This window comes from Rhodofomes roseus, assembly GCF_022264815.1.
Source record: "Rhodofomes roseus strain CIRM-BRFM 1785 chromosome Unknown C8Q71scaffold_19, whole genome shotgun sequence".
In the NCBI taxonomy this organism is placed as follows: Eukaryota; Fungi; Basidiomycota; class Agaricomycetes; order Polyporales; family Fomitopsidaceae; genus Rhodofomes; species Rhodofomes roseus.
In genome coordinates this window covers 379,744-400,847 of record NW_025952975.1, presented here as the reverse complement: position 1 = coordinate 400,847, position 21,104 = coordinate 379,744, and the positions used below count along the sequence as shown (strand labels likewise).

Here is a 21,104-nt window from a genome sequence, read left to right as displayed (position 1 = left end):
ACGTGGTACTGTAATCGACATGCACCGCTCATGGACCTCGTCAATCCACGTGTGCGTACTATGTCCTTGATTATCGAGAGTCTCGTAGAACCGTGACTTGAAAATTCAACTTTGACTGCTGATTTTTCCGTTAAGTCACGTGCACGCGATATGTGCGTCCGGACTCCGCCAGGCACCTTAACGTTCGACGACGGCCACCACCGCGTACTGTTGTACTTGCATTGTCCGTTCGTGTCGCTTCAACCTGATTGGAGCTACTTGGTGAGCTCGTTGCCCATGCATCTTTATGTAATCCGAATCAAGCAATTCAATACAGCTCACTTCGAATCCCCCCCCTAACAACTTGAAAACGTCCACGGCATTCTACGTTCGGCCCACCAAGAAACAATCATTGACACGACACTCGTTCACCCACGTCCTCGCTTCGGTGACCAACCCACATTGCCCCGCATGAGACATCGCGACTGCGAGATACGCATAACATGCGACGGTGAAGCGCTCGACGAGCACAATGTCCAATTAGTAGACAATACTGTTGAATGTTACGTGGCCAGCGAAGCTGGTAAGGTGTGTGTATGTGTCTACCGATATTGAAGCGCAGCTGTACTCATATGTGCTGTTGCGAGATCTTCGAAATCATATGCAGCAACCACTCCTCGTCACGAACGTCATCGCATGCTATGGTTGATGGTCGGGAATTTCCAAGAAGGTGGACCCTCGCTCCGCAGTCAAAGGATGTGACATTTCTCTGCGAAGATGGCATCGACGGATTCAAGCCGCTAATGTTCTCAATGATTTCAGTCACAGGTCCATCTCATATGTAGATGGTGGGAAATCATTGCTGACGCAGAATTTACTTGATAGATGACGAGAGCGCTGCGAGAGAACTACCATGGGCAAACGATCTGGGTCTCGTCCAAATAAAGGTAGTCCGTGCGGAGGTGGTAGGCGCAGTGCCCTGGTCGCCGCCTTCCATTGCACAAGCACAAAACTTTGGGCACATTCATGAGACTGTGAAGAAGGGTGGGTTGCACTGTGTTTCGTGAGTGGACAACTCGTGAACGCTTGTCAGCCTTGACTGGTATGTTCTAGTTTTGGTCCAAAAACACTGATGCCGGATGCCAAGAAGCAACTTACACGAATCAACTGCATTGATGACTGGTCTACGCCGTATGTTACATTCAAATTCAGGTACAGGCCCCTGGGTGAGAGCATTGTTTTTCGTGTCATTACGCAAGCCGTCTCAGTGCGTACTAGACATTCTACAAGCGCAAGGCATCGTAGAGCCGCCTCAACCAGTGCTCAATGACGAACCTGGCAACCCGTCCGCCTCGCGAGACACTTCTCCGGTAACGCGCACACGGAGACGAGAAGACGAGCCCGCTCAACCTGGCTCGGTTCGGCCACAGAAACGACAACGGCAAGCGGACGGCTCATCGTCCGTGCTCGCAGACTCCCTTGCGGACGAACTGGAAGACGAGAGGTCGTCAATGGTTAAGGACGAAGATGACGAGAGCGCGGATGACCTAGATACGCTCGAGGTTTGTTCTTCTGCACCATTGATATGCTGCACGTCAAACGTGTACGTTTGCAGGCTCAAATGCAAGCTATTCGGCGGAGAATCGACAGCGCAAGGACGAAGAAGATTCGCGGCAGTGGCCAGCGTCGCATCGTCAAGAGGGAGCCATCCCCCATTCAGGTCGGCGGATTCAATGGCGGCGTCATAGACCTGACGGACGACTGAAGCCTGCGTTGCGTGCGCGGAGTATTACCGCGCCTCGAATACGCCCGAGTTCGCTGATCTATGAACGCGGCTCGCTGATCGTTCATTTATCTTGTTTCGCAATGGACTCCTTGATAGTGTATATACTATGAATTAATGTAGTAAACCGACACAGTAAGGTTCTGTACATAGCACGGATAATTCTCCTAGGGTACCTCTGTCTAATCAGGCCATGTTCAGTCGGGTTACGTCGGTACAGCCGTATCTTCATTGCATCCCCGAGGGACCGTAGTGACCCAGCTCGTCCTTTTGTCCGTGTCTCGCGCGATCATCGCTTCCATAATTGTTATACCTGATCGTGACTGTAGTCTCTGTGGTAAACTTGGGCTTTGATATAAACGACGAGGCGTGCTAGGTCCTAGTGTCAGCTAGGACGTTCTTCATCGACTCGCGGGGCGGCTATTCGACGACTCGATACAAAGAAAGCCCAGATTGCGCATATCATGGAGAATGATGACAGCCCGGAAGTTCTGGATCGCTTGAGACAAGCTTGAGACGCTACAGACTACTTATACTTAACTTGAAGGTGCTCACTGCTCGAGTCGGTTTCACGGTGGCTCCCACTTGTTTGTTTGTTTGTTTTGTCCCTTTAGGGTCACTGAGCGCGAAGCCCTATGTAGACCTAGAGACATCCTACGCTCATCCGTCCTGTCCCTTCCTCTTCCTCTCCTTCCCTGCGCATGGCCGGTGGCTCCCACTGACAGTCACCCGGCTGTCCGAAACCGCGATCACGTGGACATCCGTCACGGAGCGTCACGGTCACCGTCGTTGTTCAACTACTTACAAGTCGATTGCGAATATGTTGGCACTCACAGAATTTTTCGACACGCGCGTGAACCTTCCGACTGAAGTTCCCACGCATCTTCCGGCCCATCTTCCGAGTCGTCGAATGACGAATCTCTCATGTGTTCTACCAAAACTATAGCAATTTACACTACCACATGTTACTCTATGTGTCTTGGAACAGGTCTATGACATAAAAAAGGAGGATCCATGAGCTGAATGCGCAATAAGAAGTCTGGCGTGTCGAGCACAGAACAATCACGTGCATTATTACCACAATTGGATAGACCGCGTAACAGAACCCAGTTCTACGCATTGCCGTATTTTTCTCCATTAAACCTCACTGCTATGATAACCAGGGACTTATCTGGTAGTGTTATTGTCATTTCCAGAACAGAGAAGCGAAGTTATGCTGCATTATCATAGCTAGAGACACTGGTAAGGAAGCTCGGAACTTTGGGTCGGAAGATTCACGCGCGTCATTGCGCGCGTCGAAAAAAATCCGCGAGTGCCATGATTTCTGCAATCGACTGTAAGAACTTAGGCACGAACTAGTTCTACTACATACCACATAGATAATACTTCCTTCGATCAATCAAACCGCACTCCCCTATGGTTGACGGGACGTCCGAGGTTCGTTTGCCGCGCGCCTCGGGCATCTGCGGGCCAGGCCGCTTACGTAAACTGACCTCGCAGACAGTGTCTCGCTAGTATTTGGCTGCTTTTTCAATAACGGACACAACTCAGAATGCTGAAGAATACCATACCGTGCTTTACTGGCTTTTCCGGGTGTCGAGATCGAGTTCTGAGATGCACTGTCCGCAAAACCGCCATTTCTGCGCACGGACAACATAAGCGCCGGTGATAACGAGCATATCAGTGATCTAATCTGACATGGCTACCTAAACGGGCGGTCTTCGGACAGATTACTATGTCAGGTTGCGATGCTAGTATCTGAGTAGTATGTGCCTCACTGACATTCCTTGGTTATGCTAACGTGCATCGGGCTGGACAAGTTTTGTGCTTGAATGTTATTGATTTCTCGGACGAGCAGGTGATCTCCAGCTACATCTACCCATTTAGGCAGCGAACTCAGATAAGATCACTGATGTGCTCATTATCACGGGCGCTTACAGCATGTCTTCCCAAAATGACCATTATTACGCGTCCTTATCCCACACAGACCGGGAAACCTACTGAGAACATCTGTAAGGTCCATATAAATCGGTTCAAATGTACCAAGAGTGTGTTGGGCAGTCCGACACGAGCGAGGGACACTGTGCGAGCGAAGCTTACGTAAGCGGCCTGGCCCGCAGATGCCCGAGGCGCGCGGCAAACGAACCTCGGACGTCTCGCCAACCATACTCCCCAACCTTACACACCTTTCATAGACCCCTAGTGATTGAAATAATTGAAATAAAACACGGTGAGTCCGACTCCCCGTTTGAAAGGAGTATTGACGGAATGGATACTTCGTTCTTAAAGCCAACCTGCAAACGGGATACGCGCCGTATCTCCGACTACTGCAATAATCATATCCGAGCGATACTTGCGCAGCCGCAGCCCTCGACTAGCCGCAACCTGCTGAGCCGCCATTCGACGCTTCCCACTCGACATGAAATACCGTGACTGCGAGATATACATTGCGTGCGACGGCCGACCGCTCGACGAATACGACGTACAAGTCGAAGGCAACGTCATTGAATGCTACGTAGCCAGCGAATCTGGCAAGGTGCGTGTCTTTTGCTTTGGGTAGCTTAAGCGCACTTGTACTTAGCTTGTCTAGGTATTCGAGATCAAGTGCAGCAATCTCTCCTCACACGCTTTGGTAGTCAATACTGCTGTCGACGGCCGGCGATTCTCTAGACCGATCTCCTTGAGGCTGGGCAGCATGAATAAATCGCACTTTTGCGAAGACGGCGAGGGTGGGTTGAGGTCGTTGATGTTCTCAAACATCGCCATCACAGGTCTACCCTCTCCACGACTAGTGCAGAATCATTTCTGAACCATTCCGCAGATGATGACAGTGCCCCGAAGAAGCTACCGTGGGCCAACAACTTGGGCCTCATCGAGGTGACCGTCGTCCGTACAAGGATCGAACACACGTTACCTTGGTCGCCTGTCACCGCGAACATAGAGAACTTTGGGCCTATACATGAGACTGTTAAGAAAGGTGGCTTGCATTGCGTTTCGTGAGTGCGCAGTCTCCGAATGTCTGTCAAGCCTCTCACCAGAAACCGCCAGAGTCGGTCCGAGAACAGTCGACCCCAATCCCGCAAGGTCACTCGTGCACGTCACCTACATCGACCAACTTTCTGCACCGCACATCATCTTCAAGTTCAAGTACAGGCCTCGAGGTGAGATCAATGGTCTCCGTCGTTACAAAGCCGTTGTGGAAAGGCATCTCACCGACTGTCAGCGATTCTCCAGGCACAAGGAATTATACAGCTAGACGCAATTGAGCCGCAGCGCCGCAGCGCATCTGAGGATCCACACGCCGCGCGAGGTGTCTCGCAGCCTTTACGGCCGGACCGCCCGCAAAAGAGGCCTCGGAGAGATTCGTCATCTTCAGTGATAGATCTCACTGACGAGACGGTGGTTATCAAGCCGCCTAAAGTCAAAATTGAGGATGGTGACAACGCAGAGGATGCGGCCGCGCTCAGGGTACGCTGTATGCATACTTGCCTGGACTTCGTCTCACCGCATCGTGCGTGTCAGGCACAAATCCGGGCGCTGCAGCGGAAACTCAATCAGAAGAGGATGCACAAGACTCAAGTGACCGTCAAGAAGGAATCGTCGCCCATCCAGGCCGGTCAAATGGATGAAGACATCATCGACTTGACGGAGGATTGATTCGTCCGATCGCGTCAGCATGCCATTTGCGGACTGGCGTCGAGCGAGTCAATTTCTCGGGGCAATCCAGCCATTCCAGTGTCACAGTTCAGGTGGCTGCCGAAAGGGTGTATGGTTGTGGTGATTCTTTCGGGTTTATGGGACCATTCGAGTCATTGAGATGTAATGCGCTATCGGTTTACAACGCGAATCGGATAGCAGCCTGGTTATTCTCGATGCAGGATCCTCAGTTTCTTTCGGCATTAGCTGATAGCCTCCGGGTGAATGTCATAGGGCGCACGCACCTCAGAAGTAAGTATACAATGTGCGGATTTGAAGATGTATAACGCGTGCATAGGCTCGAGCGAGTTGCGGAGGACGGGGAACAGTACTTCCAGGCTGACGACTCGGTACTTAATCCTTGATTGAAATTCTGTGGCATCCGACAGTACGACTCACCCATGAGACCGCTACATATACTTGTCGCCGCGGCAGCATCAGCTACCGCTGGTACATCGGGCTTTAAGTTTAGGTTTTGAGAACAATGAACGTCTGGTCACGTGGGCGCGGTAGGCGTAGTGACTCTACGCGTCGGTGGCGTGGGCGCTGTTGACTTTGACTTCGAACTACTGTACTTACGAGTCGTCGCAAGCCTCCGTCATCACTACTACGCGACTCTCGTGGTCCTACTCTCCGGAACCAGTGGTCTCTGCGCAGGCGACTTCGTCAGCTGCTGGTGAGGTGGCATCACTCGTAGAAACGACGCACCTCAGGCTCAGGCCGGTCCCCCGCTCGCAGTGCACTCCCGCACTGTCCTTCCAGGAGCGAGTCTGGTTTGACCCGTGAGTTCGTCGACGATGTACACATGATTGAGAGTCGAGAGATTTACGGGACGCATAGTACGGGCTAAACACTGCAACACCGGCCAACGACTCTTCTGTTACGGTCAGCCTGAGGACTAATTACCGACTATGAGACACCGCGACTTTGAAATACGCATTACATGCGACGGAAAGGCGCTCGATGAGTACAATGTCCAAGTCAAGGGCAACACCATTGAATGTTACGTGGCTAGCGACGCTGGCAAGGTGCGTAGATCTGTACATGAATTTCGAGGTAGACCTGTATGTATTGATGATCACTTTCATGAGGTATTTGAGATCAAGTCTAGCAATCACTCCTCGCAGCATCTTTCAGCCTTTATTACCATTGATGGCCGCAAGTTCCCAAGGAGCGCAACCATGAAACCACAGGGAAAGAACAAGTCGTTTGTCTGGAGAGATAGCGTGGAGGGGAAGCAGCCACTGATGTTTTCGGAAATCTCCGTCACAGGTATGCTTTCAGGCTCTGCCTGTTTTGGAGAATCATTGCTGAAAAACTTCTTAGATGATGAGAATGTTGCGAGAGAACCGTCATGGGCAATTGATCTGGGTCTTGTCCGGATGACTGTTCTCCGTTCGAAGGTCTTATATGAAAGACCCTGGTCACCACCCCCTGTTACACCAATGCAGAACTTTGGGCCCATCCATGAGACTGCAAAGAAAGGTGGTATGCATTGTGTCTCGTGAGTGGACAGTTGCTGGAATACTTGTCAGCATTGCCGATTGTACTACAGACTAGGCCCAAGAACAGTAGATCCAAACCCCACGCAGAAGGCCTTAAAAATCTGCTGCATTGACAACCATTCTGCACCGTACATAACCTTCGAATTCAGATACAGACCCCGTGGTGAGCGTTGAGTGTGCAAGCACCCGTGCAAGTCATCTCACCTATCACTGGTAGCCATTCTCCAGGCGCAAGGCATTATAGAGCGTCCCAAGCAGCCACTCGTCGACAACCTCGACGACCCATCCGCGGCACGAGATGCGTCGTCGCTAATGCGGGTTCGAAATCTAGGTGGTGATCTATCTCGCAGTCGCGAAGATGAGCCCGAATTAGGCCGGCCACGAAAACGACCACGGCGAGACGACAAATTGCTGTCTTCCATTGCGGACTCCCCAACCGAGGAGATCGTGGACGCCAAGCCACCTGTGCTCAAAGACGAGGAAGACGATAGCACGGATGATCTTGACGCACTCGAGGTGCGTACTTCCACGACCTGAGCATGCCACATGCCGGATAACAGATGTCATCAACAGGCACAACTTATCCAGACCATACGGCAAAGGATTGATAGGGTGAAGAGTAAGAGGTCCCGAGCTAGTCAGCGCGGGATCGTCAAGAGAGAGCCATCCCCTATCCGAGTCGGTGGATCCAGTGGCGGTGTCATAGACTTGACGGACGATTAGGGCTCGCAAGTGATCATTGCATGCACGCGGAGGATTGGCGACTGGGCCCCTCGACTTGTCTTCATCGTGTTTGTTTGTTATCCCTTTATTGTCATTGAGGGCCGAGCCCAATGTAGACATAAACACGTCCTGCTATCCTTCTTCCCTTCTCCGGCTTCCCCTTCATCCCAGCGCATGTCCTCTCTTCATTTTGCTGGGTTCATCCCGGGTCGAATTTGTTGACTGTTAGGCGCGTCGAACGTATGGTCATTCGGTCGTCTCAATATACTTTCTCTCATTGGTCTTGATACACATCACGGTCCCCCTGCCACGCATAGTATATTCACGCACCGTCTGGGTGCATAATATGTACCGTCCCAGCGAATGTTACTGTTGACTCCGAGTCAACTGTTAAGTTCCTGTCTCCAGATGGTGTTCTGAGAAGATCAAAGGGTGCCCTACGACCGGCTGCGGGTGAGGTTAACGCGTTACCCTCATTCCGCACTCCGGAGTGCTTGCCTTCGTGCTAATATGTCCACTGGTCGATGGGACGCCGTTCCGTCGACTTGCGTGCCAGTCTAGTAGTACCGCATGTCAGGCCTAGGGTGCACTCGCTCACCCCATATGGCTCCAGGTGGTACCAGACAGCGAGGAAGACTGACAAACGAGAGCTTACCGATGATACCATACCGCACGTTATTCTAATGAGCGTTGCGGCGCGTATCCGGATGGCGGGAAGCGGTCTGCGCTGCCAGCCATATTCGAGGGCGGGGACGGCTCATTTCCGCAACTCCCTTTCGCATACGGAATCCGTATGCATACCTGTCGCATACGCCGCTCAGATGTACCGTTAGCAGTAGACTGTGACCCACCCAATCGTGACAAGCTGGCCTACCTACACTGGGAACCTGCGACGTTCGTGATATTTTGGTTATGTCAGGACGGGCTAGAGCTCGTTCCGGCCCACCTGGGTGACCGTTGGCGGTAGAGACACGAAGTCGTACCAAAACGTACGTCGAGTACAGGGTTAATGCTTGCACCCCTGTGCGTGTGAGTCATGACCAACTGCGACATCCATTCCACCTACGACAATCATCAGGGCTACCAACAGCAGGAGAGGGGCGAGGAGGGGGGCAGGCAAATATGTAGTAGTAGTAACAGCGACAGAAGCTAGCGAGACGAGCGGACCTATACGGTGGATAAACTAAACAGACAGCAAACATTTGCGCACATGCGGTGATGCAACAGGTACGGCGGATATTGTATGTGTGTATCAGGGCCGGAGCGGTTCGGAAGACGGTGGTGGCCAGTGTTCCGGCGATGAGCAATGGGAGCCGTTGCGGATGTTGTTGTTGTACAGGACCCCTCCCCGCGCAATAGTCCGTGTGAAGGCATAAACAGATGGATTCGCAAGCTTGGTCTCGACGCACCTCCCTCCCACCATCCCCATCCTCGTCCCCGTCCACACTCCTCACCTACCACCCACTCGCGACACGACTCACGCCACCATGGCGACGAGGAACCCAGGAGCTTCATCGCGCGACCGGTACACCACGATGAGGTGCCCTCTGTGCCGGTGGTACGCCGTTCCCATTCGCCGCGACAGGCCGAGGAGAGCTGGAATATACAACCTGCGGCTGTGCCGATCCCTGCTGTTGAGGGAGTGTGGGTTGAGGCGCAACCTGGCGCTGCGGAGGGTGCTGAGCCGGTGTCGCTCGGGCTTTCTGCTGTTGCTGCTGCTCGGCGTCGTCGGCCCCGGTCGGCGCGACATACAGGCCTTTATCAATGATTTGAGGGATGGGCTGGATCTCCGTGCCGAGCTCCTGTTCAATCTTGTACAGGTTGAATCGGTCCTCGTACGTGACGAGGTTGATCGCAAGACCGAGGTGTCCGAAACGCCCGGAACGACCAATACGGTGGAGGTACGTCTCCGAGTTCTTCGGAAGATCAAAGTTGATGACGACATTGACTGCCTGGATGTCGATACCACGCGTGAGCAGGTCTGAGCAGACCAGGTTGCGGCAGACGCCGTTACGGAAGTCGTGGAACACGCGGTTACGGTGCGATTGGAGCATCTTCGCGTGCGAGTAGAAACATGAGTAGCCCAGCTCAGTGACTTTCTTCGCGAGCAGCTCGACTCGGTTCGTGGAGTTACAGAAGATGATGGATTGGTTAATTTGGAGCTGTCCGAAGGTTAGGTGCATAGCTAACAGTTTAAGGGTGCAGCGCACCTTTGAGAACAGCGTGTTCAAGCAGTGAACCTTCTGTCGCTCCTCGACGTAGGCATAGTATTGTGTGACACCGCGAAGGGTCAGCTCATCCATGAGGTTGATCTCATGGGGGTGCTTCATGTGCTTTTCCTAAAAGGGCGTCAGTACGACCAACGCATAGAGTCTAAATATGCGAACCTTGAAGTCCTTGACAATCATAGGGAATGTCGCACTGAACAACATGACCTGGCGATCTTTCGGCAAATACGAAAGCAATTGCTCCATGACGGGCGCAAACTCAGGCGACAGCAGCTTGTCCGCCTCGTCCATGACGAAGACCGGGCATTCGCTGAGGTCCGCCACCGTTTTGCCCGCCAGGTCCAATATCCGACCGGGCGTGCCGACGAGTACGTGCACGGTCTCCGACAGACGGATAATGTCGTCTTTGAGCGTCGTACCGCCCGTGGTAACCATGATCTGCGCGCCCATGTGCTTGCCAAGTATCTTGCACACATGCGCCGTCTGCAGCGCGAGCTCACGCGTCGGCACGAGGAGCAGCGCCTGGATCTTGTTCTTGTTCACGTCAATTTGCTGGAGGGACGGGATGACGAACGCGGCGGTCTTGCCCGTGCCGTTCTTGGCTCGTGCAAGGACGTCGCGCTTCCCGAGGGCGACGGGGATGGCCTCCTCCTGGATCGGTGACGGCCTCTCGAAGCCAGCCTCGAATATGCCCATGAGCAGCTCGCGTCGTAGGTACATGTCCTCGAAGTCGACGCCTTTCGTGTTCGTGACATCCTCGGTTTGTGGGCGGCTGTCTTTGGGTGGGGGGCGCAGGCCTGCTTTCCAGCCGTCTCTGTGTTGTCATTGTTACCCCCGATCGCTCTGCGCAGAAAATGACAATGTATAAACGTACGACGTGGAGGAAGATGGGCGTGCTTGCTGGGCCATTGTGGAGGGTTGCGAGGAGGGGGTACTTGGGTGAGGGTTATGTGTACGCGGCTAGGAGGGTTTTTGCTTCTTGAGGCGGTGATGGTTCTATGTCAAGAGGTGACCACGAGTGTGTCGTTTGTGGAAAAAGTGGCCCAGACACAGGCAAGTCGAGCGGGGAGGTAGAGGCGACGAGTGATGCTGGAGACGTGGTCGCTGGCGAGGAAATTGACGAGGCAAGCACAGAGCGAGGCGTGAATTCGCTAGTCGGCGCAGTGACCGTCACCACCCAGTCACGAAGTCACACTCCCACTCCGCCTGAATCTGATGCGCCATCTTCATCCGGGTGCACATAGGCTAATGTACGAAGCAAGCTGTGCTTTCCCTGCGAAGCATCTAGACACAGGATACAGGACACTCCCAATCGCAGAAAGGGGAGAGAGAGATTATTGCTGGCACACTATTATAGTACAGTAGCTGCTATCTCACACATCCGATCATACGGGGAAAATGGAATCCGAGAACTCAGAAAACAAAGACATGCACTGTCGTAATGGAGCTATGGCTAGCAATGCAGGGTATGCAGATGAGGGCTGTACAGGTGAGGGATGGCGAGCAAGGGAAGCTCTCGCGGAGGATAAAATGTTCTAGGTACACAAGGAAACGCACACAGATAGAGCAGACAAGAACAAAAGCAAGATACGACGCCGACGGGAGACGGCAGATGACGCAGTACCTATGCGTTCGTGGCTGTGGCAGCCGCGGTACCTGCGGCGACACCTTGCGGGCGTGCTCTCCTCCTGCGTCGTCTAACGCCACAGCGTCAGTGCATGAGCAACGCATCTACTGCAGCCAAACGTACCTCGGAAACATCGGGCCCTTGGGCATTGACCGCTCGTCTAAGTCAAGAGAAATGTTCGTCGCAGCTTGAATGCCCTGCAATTCAAAGGCCATCAGAATCCACAATCCCAAAATGCAAGCGTGCATAACATACCTCGATCCAATCAATCACCGCCGCCACATCCGGCGCCTGGAGCAAGAACTGCTCTCCCTCCATCCGCACCCGAATCACGTTCTTGCGCTTCCCATAGTCGCTCGCCAATCCGCTCTCTGCCTGCTGCAGCGTGTACTTCCGGATCATATCCCTCTCGCTCGGCTCCGGCGGCTGCTTCGGGCCTGCGTCGGCGGGCGGCGAAGCGTGCAGGATGCGCGAACGGAAGAAGGACGAGCTGTCGCTCGCGGGCGGGGAGGTCGCGGATGACCGGTTGGACGTGGCACTCCGTGGGGAGGTCGCGTTCGATGACACGAAACTTGTCCGACGAGACGGCGTGTCGCTCGACGCGCGCGCGACGGCAGATATCGACGAGTGGTCGTCTTGTGACGGCTCCATACTCCGGCGCCTTTGCGTCTGAGATGAGGTACTAGACTGGCTGCTCGACACGCTCAGACGACTTGGCGTCGAGCTCCCCTTGGAGCTATTATTCGACCGATTAGGGTGCAAAAGGCTTCCCGGCAGGCGGAGCTTCGACCGCGTCGGTGGAGGAGTCTGCTGTGCCGGTGGAGGGGGCTCACTCTCCCTCGCGTTCGGATCTGGGCTCGCGGGGTCCGTATCCTCCTTCCCCGTCCGCTCGCTATCTGCACGTCCCCGGACAGCACTCACCCTGATCCCCGACTGTGTCACTGCGCCCGTGTTCACGACAGTGATGTCGCCCACGCCGACCTTCTTTTCCCACCACGACTCGATCGCGCTGACACCCGCGATGCTGGGCGGGCACTTGTACACCTTGAACGCGGTACCCTCGAGCACGCAGAGCACGCGCCGCCATTTACGGTCTTTCGCCTGCACGCCCGGCGAAGTGAACTCCACCTTGCGAGGCATGACCGCAGTGAGGTAGATGGAGTTCGAATACGGGGGCAGGCGCTCCATGCCCTCCTCGTCCCTCGGTTGCACGGCAGGACCTGGTTTACGAGGATGAAAGGAAGGATAAGGTGGTGGATCGGAAGATACTTTGTACAGAGGCAAAGACCGTTGTCGGCGCAATGTCGGTGTCGTCGGAAGAATGTCTTGCGGTTCAGTCGATGGCTTGGGCGTGCTCTCGTCATTCTCCTGTGCTGGCGGCGCACCGGGCAGTGGTTTGCTCCTGCGCTCCGCCAGTGCGTCCGCCACCATCGATGGCGACGTGGCTGTCTGTTTGCCTTTCTTCGCCATCGAGAGGAGGTCGACCATGCTGCGCGAGCCAAGATGGTACAGTCCCGGACGTCCGGGGGAGCCTGGTGGCATAGCTGCGATATGTTGTGCATGCCCCAGCGCCGCAGTACGCAGGGCGGGCGAGCCGAAGAAGTCGGCGGGGCGGGGGGTGCGCACGGGTGAGTCGGCGCGGTCGGCCTGCTTGTCTGGCCGCTTGGAGGTGAAGTAGTCTGTCGCGGCGGAGGAGGACGAGCCGGGGCGGAGGCGGGGGGTGGACTGGCCCTCCGGCTTTGGGGTGAAATACACGGTGCCCCGAAGCGATTCGGTGACTTCCGTCTGCAGACGCGACGCTTCGATCTCAGGAAGCCCGCCTGCGCGATCGCCACGTGACCGAGGCGTTTCAGCCGATCCCATTTCCGTGCTGTCTTCCATTTCGTCGTCGCTCCCAGCGCCCTCCGCATCAGCGTTCCTATTAGCACCCGCCCCCGGGCTCGCGTCCATGTCGTCGTCGACCTCCTCGTCCTCGTCGTCCTCGTCCAGCATCGAGTTGTCGTGGTCCGCCTCGTCCGCCTCGGCCTCGCTCGGGCCGCGCATGGGGAGCGCGGGAATGCTACGCAGCGGAGCTTGCTGGCTTGGACGCTGGGGCTGCTGGGAAGGAGTAACGGGTGGGAGCGGCGGGAGGCTCAGGACCGGCATCGGCGGCTGTCGTGAGACGATGGACGGCGTCAGGCGTGCGCTCCCCTTCGCCATGTAGCTGGCCATCATGGGCGGGGGCAGCGTCGCCAGGCGCGGCGCGAGGTTACGTCGATCGGACAGGCCTGGCGACACTCGTCCAGGAGTGAGCGGGGCTTGCGAATAAGCGGAGCTGCTCGCGACGGGGGATGAGTTGGGTGTGCTATTCTCAGATGTCGCCGGTGCACCCATGGCGAACGCGTTGAGTGTCGTTTGACTTGTGGTGGCTAGGTTGCTCGGTTGCGCTACAACATCTGTCTGTTGTGAATGAGTATGCGGTGCTGCTGTCGATCTCGGGGGTGTGCTTCGCGACTCAAGCCCGATCCCGCTCTGCTCGGGGACCTGCGCAACAGAGAGCGCGCTATTCGAGACCGCTTCCGACCGTGCTGGATCCGCAGTGGAGGCACGTCGTCGAGAATTGGTCTGTGTGTCGAGCGTACCTCGACTCGTGGAAGCTGTGCTGCTCACAGGCGCATTGGCTATTGTTGTGGGTCCCGGAGGCATGTTTGGTGATTGAAGAGTAACCCCGCTCTCTTCGGGGGCCTGAGGGCTGGAGGGCACGCTGTTCGAGACCACTCCCGACCGCGCCACACTCGCAGTAGAGGCAGATCGTGGGGAGCCTGTCTGCAAATGCACGCTGGGGCCTTCGACGAGGGACTCGGGTCCGTTTTCGGACGAACGGCCGCTCGGGGAGGGAGTATCCGAGTTCCGGTCCATATGGGGAGCGGTGTGCTGGCTGGTGAGCACGGCGAGGTCCTTCGGGCCAAGGTCCATGGAGCGCGTCGTGCGCTGAAACACGTCGGGCACGCCGAGCTGCTTGCCATCGGTGCTCTGGCGGCGGGTGCTGCGGATATTGGACACCTTCTTGAGAAAGTGGCTCGTCCTGACCTGCTGCTGGCGTGTGAGAAGCAGAGGGCGAGTCCAGACGGTGCACTTGCCAGAAAGTGGGAATGCCTCACATCTGCGGGTGCCTCTCTCCGGGGCCTTTCCACCGTCTCTACTCTGCTCGCGGACATTCAAGTCGTGCGATCGTCGTGTGCTGCGCGTTTGAATCTTGATTCGCGGGATAATGGTCGTGGGGGGCTACGGGCGGGATGAAACGAAGTGAAAGAGGGGCGACCTACGACCAGAGTGGGTTCCGCTGTAGAGACGAGCCGCGAACAAGCCGTGTCGGCGTGGTTCGGAGTCGTCACTCGATTACGCCAACCGTGGGGGTCGAGTGGGTGATGCGGGTCAGCTAACTTTAGCCGGCGCTCCGGGTGGCGGTAATACTGCTTTCGTGAGCTGCGGCGAGGCTATCGCAGACGGCGAGGTGGAGGGAAGGAAAGAGACGAGAAATGGGCAGCGGTGGTTGATGTCGCGCGCAGCGTGCAGACGGTGCCACGCAATATTGCTCCGAGTCGCGGGCAGCACTCAAAGCCTGACGTCGGGATCATGATTCGTGAACAGCCTGAGCCGGGACGCGTCATATGTTTACAGGATAATTTCGTCCGCTAGCCTTGGTTACAACGACGCTTAGTACGACTGTGCATACAAGATAGCCTACAAACGGAAATTCCCTTACTATGTTATATGTAGGCAGCGTGAGTGTGGGGCACCACCAAGGATACGCAAAAATAGCTCACTGCTCAGGTTGATCATTGATCAGCCTTTGCCTCGAGTTTGCCTGGCCTTGTGGAGGCTTCGAGCGGGGCTGAGCTCATCGTGCCTTACAGTAGAATGAAGTCACATATGCCGTCAGACAGCCATATCCAATCCATGTCTGAAGCAAAACCCCGCAACGGTCTGCTACGGCACCATGGTAACTACGTACATATTCATCGCTGAGATACAAGACTGTGCGGCAGCCACCGCTCGAATGAGATGACGGCAGTATGTCGCCCCACGCCCTGCATCGAGCCCATGGCAATATTATACAGTACAACTTCAAGCGAGGCGCGTTACGAGGACCAGAGGGTTGAGAAACGTATACAGCCATGTGACTACCGCAGTCAGAGCAGACTCAATCGCCAGACCCGGAAGACACTTCGCGCACATACAATCGGCGCGTACCTCAGTCATCCGTCAGGTCGATGATGCTGCCACGGAACTGGCCGAGGTGAATGACAGACTGCTCCCTCTTGATCACACGAGGCTGAGGGCTGTGATTTCCCCTCATCCTGGCTCTCTCGATCCTCTCCTGTAAAACTCGCATCTGGGCCTGTCGCATGCGTTAGCCGTTCAACCGAAGTAAAGCATTATCGGCTACGTGCATCAACGAACCTCTAGGGCGTCCAAGTCATCCTCGTTGTTGTTGTTCTGGGCGCTGCCAGAGGGGATCGGCCGTTGTATAATGCCTTGCGCCTGAAGGATCGCTGCTCATACGTTAGCTTAAACAGCTCTATTCGTGAGCTTGATAGCTGAATGTCTTACCACAGGTCCTGTAGCGAAACTTGAAGGTGATGTACGGGATATCCCAACGATCAAGCGCAACCACGTTCACAAGCCTCGTGTCTTGCGGCGTTACTCCGCTTGAAATCCTTGCACCGAACCTGCGGCGAACAAGGTGAGGTTCACATATATGCAGATAACTACTCTGTCCTTACTGGACGCAGTGCATGCCTCCTTTCTTCACGGTCTCATGAATAGGCCCAAAGTTTTGTACGCTGATGACAGAGGGCGGTGCCCATGGCATCAGTCCCTCGCATCTCCCGCGGACGATGCGGACCTCGATCAAGCCAAGTTCGCTCCCCCGCGGTAGCCCTCTCACGGCGTCCTCGTCATCTGCTAAAGTGGGTCAACGATGCTATCACAATACTCATAACGAGATCAGACCTGTGAGGGTAATGTCCGTGAACATCAGTGGCCTCATTCCATCAACGCCGTCTTCGCAGATGAGCGGCTTGCTCACACCCTCCCTTACGAGCATTCTCCTAGGGAACCCCCGTCCATCGACAGCTATCCCAGCAGAGATGGCTGTCGACGTCTCGTTCTTGCATATGATCTCAAACACCTAATTGGAGTGGCCCTGAGTAAGACATTTCCTCGTTAACCACGTCAACACACGCACCTTGCCAGACTCGCTGGCGATATAGCATTCGATGGCATTGTTCTCAATCTGGACATTGTGCTCTTCGAGCGCCTGTCCGTCGTATGTGATGCGTACTTCGCAGTCGCGGTGTCTCATGACGATGGTGAGGGCAGCCTAAGTGCCGGAGCTACCGAGGGATTGGGAGGGATTGCCTTCTCTGAGGACAAAAGGTTCAGTCCGTCAGCGTATACAACCTTGCCACGGTCAGCGGTGAACCACTCACAAAGGTTCTGAGCCACTCCGAGTCGCGTACCGGAGGTGAACGAGGTATGCAGGTCCGTCGCCACTCGAATTGACGTATATACCTCTACTAGTGAGTGGCATAATGCTACACTGCCGCGTGCCATTGTCCGCCACTAACAGCTAGTCTCGCCGTCTCAGGCTGCACTGAGGGCTCGCCGGGTGACCGTATGTAACGTCGGGACTTACGGTAACGGAGCTTCCTTCGATGAAACCCACCCCGCCGGGCGCATAGTGTTTTGGGCCTAGCACTAGCAAAGCTGAGTCGTGACGGCGAGATACATGGAAGGAACAAACTTGGAACAAAGTGGGGACAAACCAGACGGGACTGCGTCCGCTTACTTACGTTACTGAGTTACGTAGTGGCATGGTTAGCGGAACATGTGATTTCATCTGCTTCGTTCTTCCACTCCCACAGGACACCTCCTGGGCACATCGCTTGTTCGCTGGCAGGACAGGCCTGAGTGACGAGTCGTGTGGAGCCCTCTGAGTCCGAGAGCACGAATGAAGGACTAGTCAGAGGCTGTATGCGGTACGATGTAGAATATGGTTGGTCCTTGCGAGCGACGCTTTCTGTGGGTAGATCGCGGGGTCGATGCGAAAGGGATACAGCGGCAGGCATACGACGCACGCGTGATTGGTGCTCCCTATACGCGCAGTTCGTTCCCGCCAGCCGGAGCCGTGCCATAGAGGCAAACGCATGATGATCCATCTCGTCAGCGCAGTCCGAGAATGTAACACGTCACATACATACTATATGCGCCTGAGTCGACCAACCGTCTCAGCGGCTACAGCGCAAGAGAAACCACAACACTCAATCATCCGTCAGGTCAATGACGCCGCCGTTGAAGGCTCCGACTCGTACGGGCGATGGTTCTCGCTTGACGGTGTTGAGGCGTCGGGCCTGTGTCCGTCTCTTCTCCATGCGATCCAATTGCTCCTGTAGACTGCGCATCTGGGTCTAGAGCCAAGTGGTCTGTCAGATTGAACAATCTGCGAGAAAATAACAGAGCGTACTCGGAGTATATTGAATTCAGCGGCTTCGTCATCGTCATCCTCGTCCTTGAGGACAAGTGGCTTGACCTCCTCTGCATGCAAGTGACCTTCGGCCATACTCGCGTCGAGCAGTGGTATCGCAGAAGATACAGCCTTGTCTGTACGAGGTCGTTTTTGAGGGCCATCTGAGGGGTTCCGTTCCTCTCGCCGTTTGCGGGTCAACGTGACCCTCGACTCGACATCCACTCCAGGTGTCGAGGCACTCTGTGTATTGGGCAGATCCATCGAGGTATCACTTCGCGGAGGCTCAGCTTCATCCAGCTCTATGATGCCCTGTGCTTGAAGAATCGCTGTTGCTCTTTCAGGCGCGCAACGATGAGAAACCAATAGACATGCTCACCGCGAGGCCTGTAGCGGAAATTGAACGTGACGTAAGGTGAAGATAGGTCATCAATGTACTGCGATGTATAGCCCGCTCTTTCTGGGAGCGCCTCCGTCGCTCCTAGCCTGTATGTAATAGTGAGGTCGATGTGATGGGGCGAAGCGCAAAGCTCACTCGACACAGTGCAGTCCTCCTTTCTTGGATTTCTCGTGAAATGGTCCTAAACTTGTACTGACGGTGCCAGTGTCAGTCAGTGGTTTGCGAGGCTGCTTCCTTGATATAAGTGCACGAGAGATTCGGACTTGTATCAGTCCAAGCTGACTAAGTTCGCCAAGGGAGCTTGCCACGTTCTCATCATCTCATTGAATGGTGAGCTAGGGACATGTATTTTTGGTGCGGCTCTAGTGCGGCTTACCTGTGATGCGAACTTCAGAAAACACGAGCTGCCTTCTTCCGTTACCGGCGTAATAAGGGATCATTCCGCTAGCACCTGGTTTGAAGCATGGTTCGAAGCATATTCTTGTGGGAAATGCCCGTCCATCCACGCTGATGCCTGCACTCATACCCGTAGAAGAGAGATTGGCACCCCTGATTTCGAATTCCTTAGCAAGACTCAGTAAAAACTCATGTTGTTCTCCGTGAGCCGTCACAGAGAACATACCTTGCCTGCCTCACTTGACACATAGCAACTAATAACGCCATCCTCTTTCCCAGTGGCATACTCGTCTAGCCTACGGCCGTCGCATTTAATGTAGACCTCGAAACCGCGAAGTTTCATCTCGGAATCGTTGCCTAGTGCGTGGCCGCCGATGCGGCTGCTATCCCGTCTTCAGTGTCTATCACGGAAAGAGCATATACGCACATCACCGTCGCAAGATAAGTACACTAAAGAACTGACCTGTACTAGTGTGGATGTGCAGTGGATAAGCGGGCTCGGAATTGCAACGACTCGGACGACTTCGCCGTGTACGTTCAGGCGCCCGTACTGTGACATACACGTGAGCTGTGACCGATCGCGTTGTAGTGCATACTTAAGTATGTAGCGGCGGTCAGCCCAAGGGCAGCCTCTGCCACAGGCCGTTGAGCTTTAAGCTAGAGATGTTGCCGTCTCTCATTCGCTCTCTCTTCGGTCACGGGTCACGACGAGTGCATCTATACTCTGCAACGTCGGCAAAATGCACAAGGGCAGCTTCGATGTGTACCTCAAATGCGACGCCGTGACGACGACGAGCTGCCTGAATACGAGATGGAAACCATAGACGGCAAGACCCTGGCTTGCTACATTCCTAGCGCAGTCGGAAAGGTGCCTGATGTCCGTCTCGTTGTGCTGCACTCAGAACTGAATGATTGCAGACGTTCGAGATTTTCTTTCGTGGCGACACGCGAGAGGACATCTATGGCACCGCCGTGTTGTGCTTTATCGATGGCCGGTGCGCCGAAGGCATTCATTTCCTGCCCACTGTGATAGCACGTACTTTTTGGGGCGTCAGGTCCGCCGAAGACAATTGAGCGCATGCCGTTCACCTTTTCATTATTACCCACCACAGGTACAGAGACCAGACTCACGGACCATCACCGTTGACCTGCTGAGCTACTGCCCAGACGATGACTCCAACAGCGTCGCCTTAGAGCCTCATCCAGACTTGGGTACTGTGGTAGTGAAGCTTGCCTACGTGACCTCCCGGGGCGTCACAGGGCCGTTTCGGAAAATCGCAGAAGAGTTCAAGCCCGGGATGGTGCATGAGAGGAGCAAAAAATGGGTCTGCAATGCATTTCGTGAGTAGCGCGAGCTGCCTTTCACAAGCTTGCGCTCGCTTGCACGGATGGTAACCGAGTTTTCATGACCAGGCTAGGCGAAAGTCGCGGAAGTCGAGCCAAGGCCAGAGTCCATGTAGAACTCGTCGATCCAAAGGAACCCTTATATGCGCATTTCATCTTCCGCTATCGCTCCAAGGGTGGATTACACTGTCATACCACGCACTCAGGCTCACCCGTGCATGTACTCGTAGAGTTTCTTCAAGCCGAGAACATGATGCCTCTGGATGAAAGAGCAGCCAGCGATGCTTCGGATCAAGCACCCACAGAATCCATGCGTCAACCCGTCCGGCCGCCTCAGAACGAACTCGAAGCAGGTGCAAGCCGGGAAATGACAAGGGAAGCCACTCCTGGTTCAACGACATTCCCGAAAGAAGAGGAAGAGGACAAGCCTACGATCGCTCAGTCCGCTGGTCACGAAGACGTCGATGAGCTCCAGAAGGAGCTCGACTCAGCGCAAGAACGTGTACAGTCACTCCAGAGCAGGCTACAGGCGATCAAGGCATCTGGATCATCTTTGAGGGTCAAGAGAGAACAGTAAGATAGGGACAAGGACAACATCAACGCGGCCCACGGCAACATCAAGAAGGAATGCTCGCCCATCGGTTTCAACTCTTCCGACGAGCTCATTGACTTGGCGTTAGACGGATATTGAACGGATGTTGTCCTTGCGTTTTGTATCTCGTCACGTACGATTTCACAGCGCCTGTACTCGGGTTCCCCCAAGCCTCTATAGAACACGCGGTTATGAACAATTAGTGATTCACTCTGCGGTTGCCAGCGACTCGGAGGGCAGCCTATCAGGTACGTACTGGAATGGCTCAGACGCAAGCAGTACTTAAGACAAAGATACCATACTTATCACAGCACGCGCTACAG

General features: G+C 54.9%; 9 protein-coding genes across 9 annotated transcripts; 4 read left to right on the top strand and 5 right to left on the bottom strand.

The window, feature by feature from the left end:
• The first annotated feature begins 181 nt into the window (after positions 1-181).
• Positions 182-2,145, top strand: C8Q71DRAFT_774721 (uncharacterized protein). Its single transcript, XM_047924546.1, has 7 exons — positions 182-261; positions 317-567; positions 627-807; positions 865-1,042; positions 1,093-1,205; positions 1,258-1,541; positions 1,595-2,145. The coding sequence occupies exons 2-7, from the start codon at positions 451-453 to the stop codon at positions 1,742-1,744; spliced, it is 1,023 nt and encodes a 340-aa protein (XP_047775995.1). The 5' UTR covers positions 182-261; positions 317-450; the 3' UTR covers positions 1,745-2,145.
• A 1,774-nt stretch (positions 2,146-3,919) lies between these two features.
• Positions 3,920-5,805, top strand: C8Q71DRAFT_774714 (uncharacterized protein). Its single transcript, XM_047924545.1, has 7 exons — positions 3,920-3,992; positions 4,052-4,298; positions 4,353-4,533; positions 4,584-4,758; positions 4,811-4,923; positions 4,986-5,230; positions 5,285-5,805. Exons 2-7 carry the CDS (start codon positions 4,182-4,184, stop codon positions 5,417-5,419), a joined length of 966 nt encoding a protein of 321 aa, XP_047775994.1. The 5' UTR covers positions 3,920-3,992; positions 4,052-4,181; the 3' UTR covers positions 5,420-5,805.
• A 206-nt stretch (positions 5,806-6,011) lies between these two features.
• C8Q71DRAFT_194808 (uncharacterized protein) lies at positions 6,012-7,948 on the top strand. The gene is made up of 7 exons (XM_047916898.1): positions 6,012-6,240; positions 6,299-6,486; positions 6,550-6,730; positions 6,785-6,962; positions 7,014-7,126; positions 7,181-7,479; positions 7,537-7,948. The coding sequence occupies exons 2-7, from the start codon at positions 6,370-6,372 to the stop codon at positions 7,684-7,686; spliced, it is 1,038 nt and encodes a 345-aa protein (XP_047775993.1). The 5' UTR covers positions 6,012-6,240; positions 6,299-6,369; the 3' UTR covers positions 7,687-7,948.
• Positions 7,949-9,042: 1,094 nt separating this feature from the next.
• Positions 9,043-11,150, bottom strand: C8Q71DRAFT_194802 (DEAD-domain-containing protein). The gene is made up of 4 exons (XM_047916897.1): positions 10,789-11,150; positions 10,074-10,728; positions 9,897-10,025; positions 9,043-9,848 (listed from the first exon to the last, which is right to left on the bottom strand). The coding sequence occupies exons 1-4, from the start codon at positions 10,821-10,823 to the stop codon at positions 9,198-9,200; spliced, it is 1,470 nt and encodes a 489-aa protein (XP_047775992.1). The 5' UTR covers positions 10,824-11,150; the 3' UTR covers positions 9,043-9,197.
• Positions 11,151-11,164: 14 nt separating this feature from the next.
• On the bottom strand, positions 11,165-11,687 carry C8Q71DRAFT_814335 (uncharacterized protein). Its single transcript, XM_047926086.1, has one exon. The coding sequence runs from the start codon at positions 11,643-11,645 to the stop codon at positions 11,328-11,330; it is 318 nt and encodes a 105-aa protein (XP_047775991.1). The 5' UTR covers positions 11,646-11,687; the 3' UTR covers positions 11,165-11,327.
• On the bottom strand, positions 11,646-13,686 carry C8Q71DRAFT_713198 (uncharacterized protein; the record flags this gene model as incomplete). The annotated part of the gene is made up of 2 exons (XM_047920901.1): positions 11,646-11,738; positions 11,797-13,686. 2 exons carry the CDS (start codon positions 13,684-13,686, stop codon positions 11,646-11,648), a joined length of 1,983 nt encoding a protein of 660 aa, XP_047775990.1.
• Positions 13,687-15,775: 2,089 nt separating this feature from the next.
• On the bottom strand, positions 15,776-16,888 carry C8Q71DRAFT_860493 (uncharacterized protein; the record flags this gene model as incomplete). The annotated part of the gene is made up of 6 exons (XM_047927807.1): positions 15,776-15,922; positions 15,985-16,076; positions 16,135-16,253; positions 16,308-16,485; positions 16,537-16,714; positions 16,772-16,888. 6 exons carry the CDS (start codon positions 16,886-16,888, stop codon positions 15,776-15,778), a joined length of 831 nt encoding a protein of 276 aa, XP_047775989.1.
• A 485-nt stretch (positions 16,889-17,373) lies between these two features.
• C8Q71DRAFT_194681 (uncharacterized protein) lies at positions 17,374-19,338 on the bottom strand. The gene is made up of 8 exons (XM_047916896.1): positions 19,309-19,338; positions 19,072-19,246; positions 18,826-19,012; positions 18,585-18,768; positions 18,429-18,535; positions 18,050-18,378; positions 17,787-17,993; positions 17,374-17,679 (listed from the first exon to the last, which is right to left on the bottom strand). The coding sequence occupies exons 2-7, from the start codon at positions 19,186-19,188 to the stop codon at positions 17,847-17,849; spliced, it is 1,071 nt and encodes a 356-aa protein (XP_047775988.1). The 5' UTR covers positions 19,189-19,246; positions 19,309-19,338; the 3' UTR covers positions 17,374-17,679; positions 17,787-17,846.
• A 279-nt stretch (positions 19,339-19,617) lies between these two features.
• C8Q71DRAFT_860491 (uncharacterized protein) lies at positions 19,618-20,766 on the top strand (the record flags this gene model as incomplete). The annotated part of the gene is made up of 4 exons (XM_047927806.1): positions 19,618-19,713; positions 19,764-19,895; positions 19,958-20,186; positions 20,420-20,766. The coding sequence occupies 4 exons, from the start codon at positions 19,618-19,620 to the stop codon at positions 20,764-20,766; spliced, it is 804 nt and encodes a 267-aa protein (XP_047775987.1).
• Between the last annotated feature and the right edge of the window lie 338 nt (positions 20,767-21,104).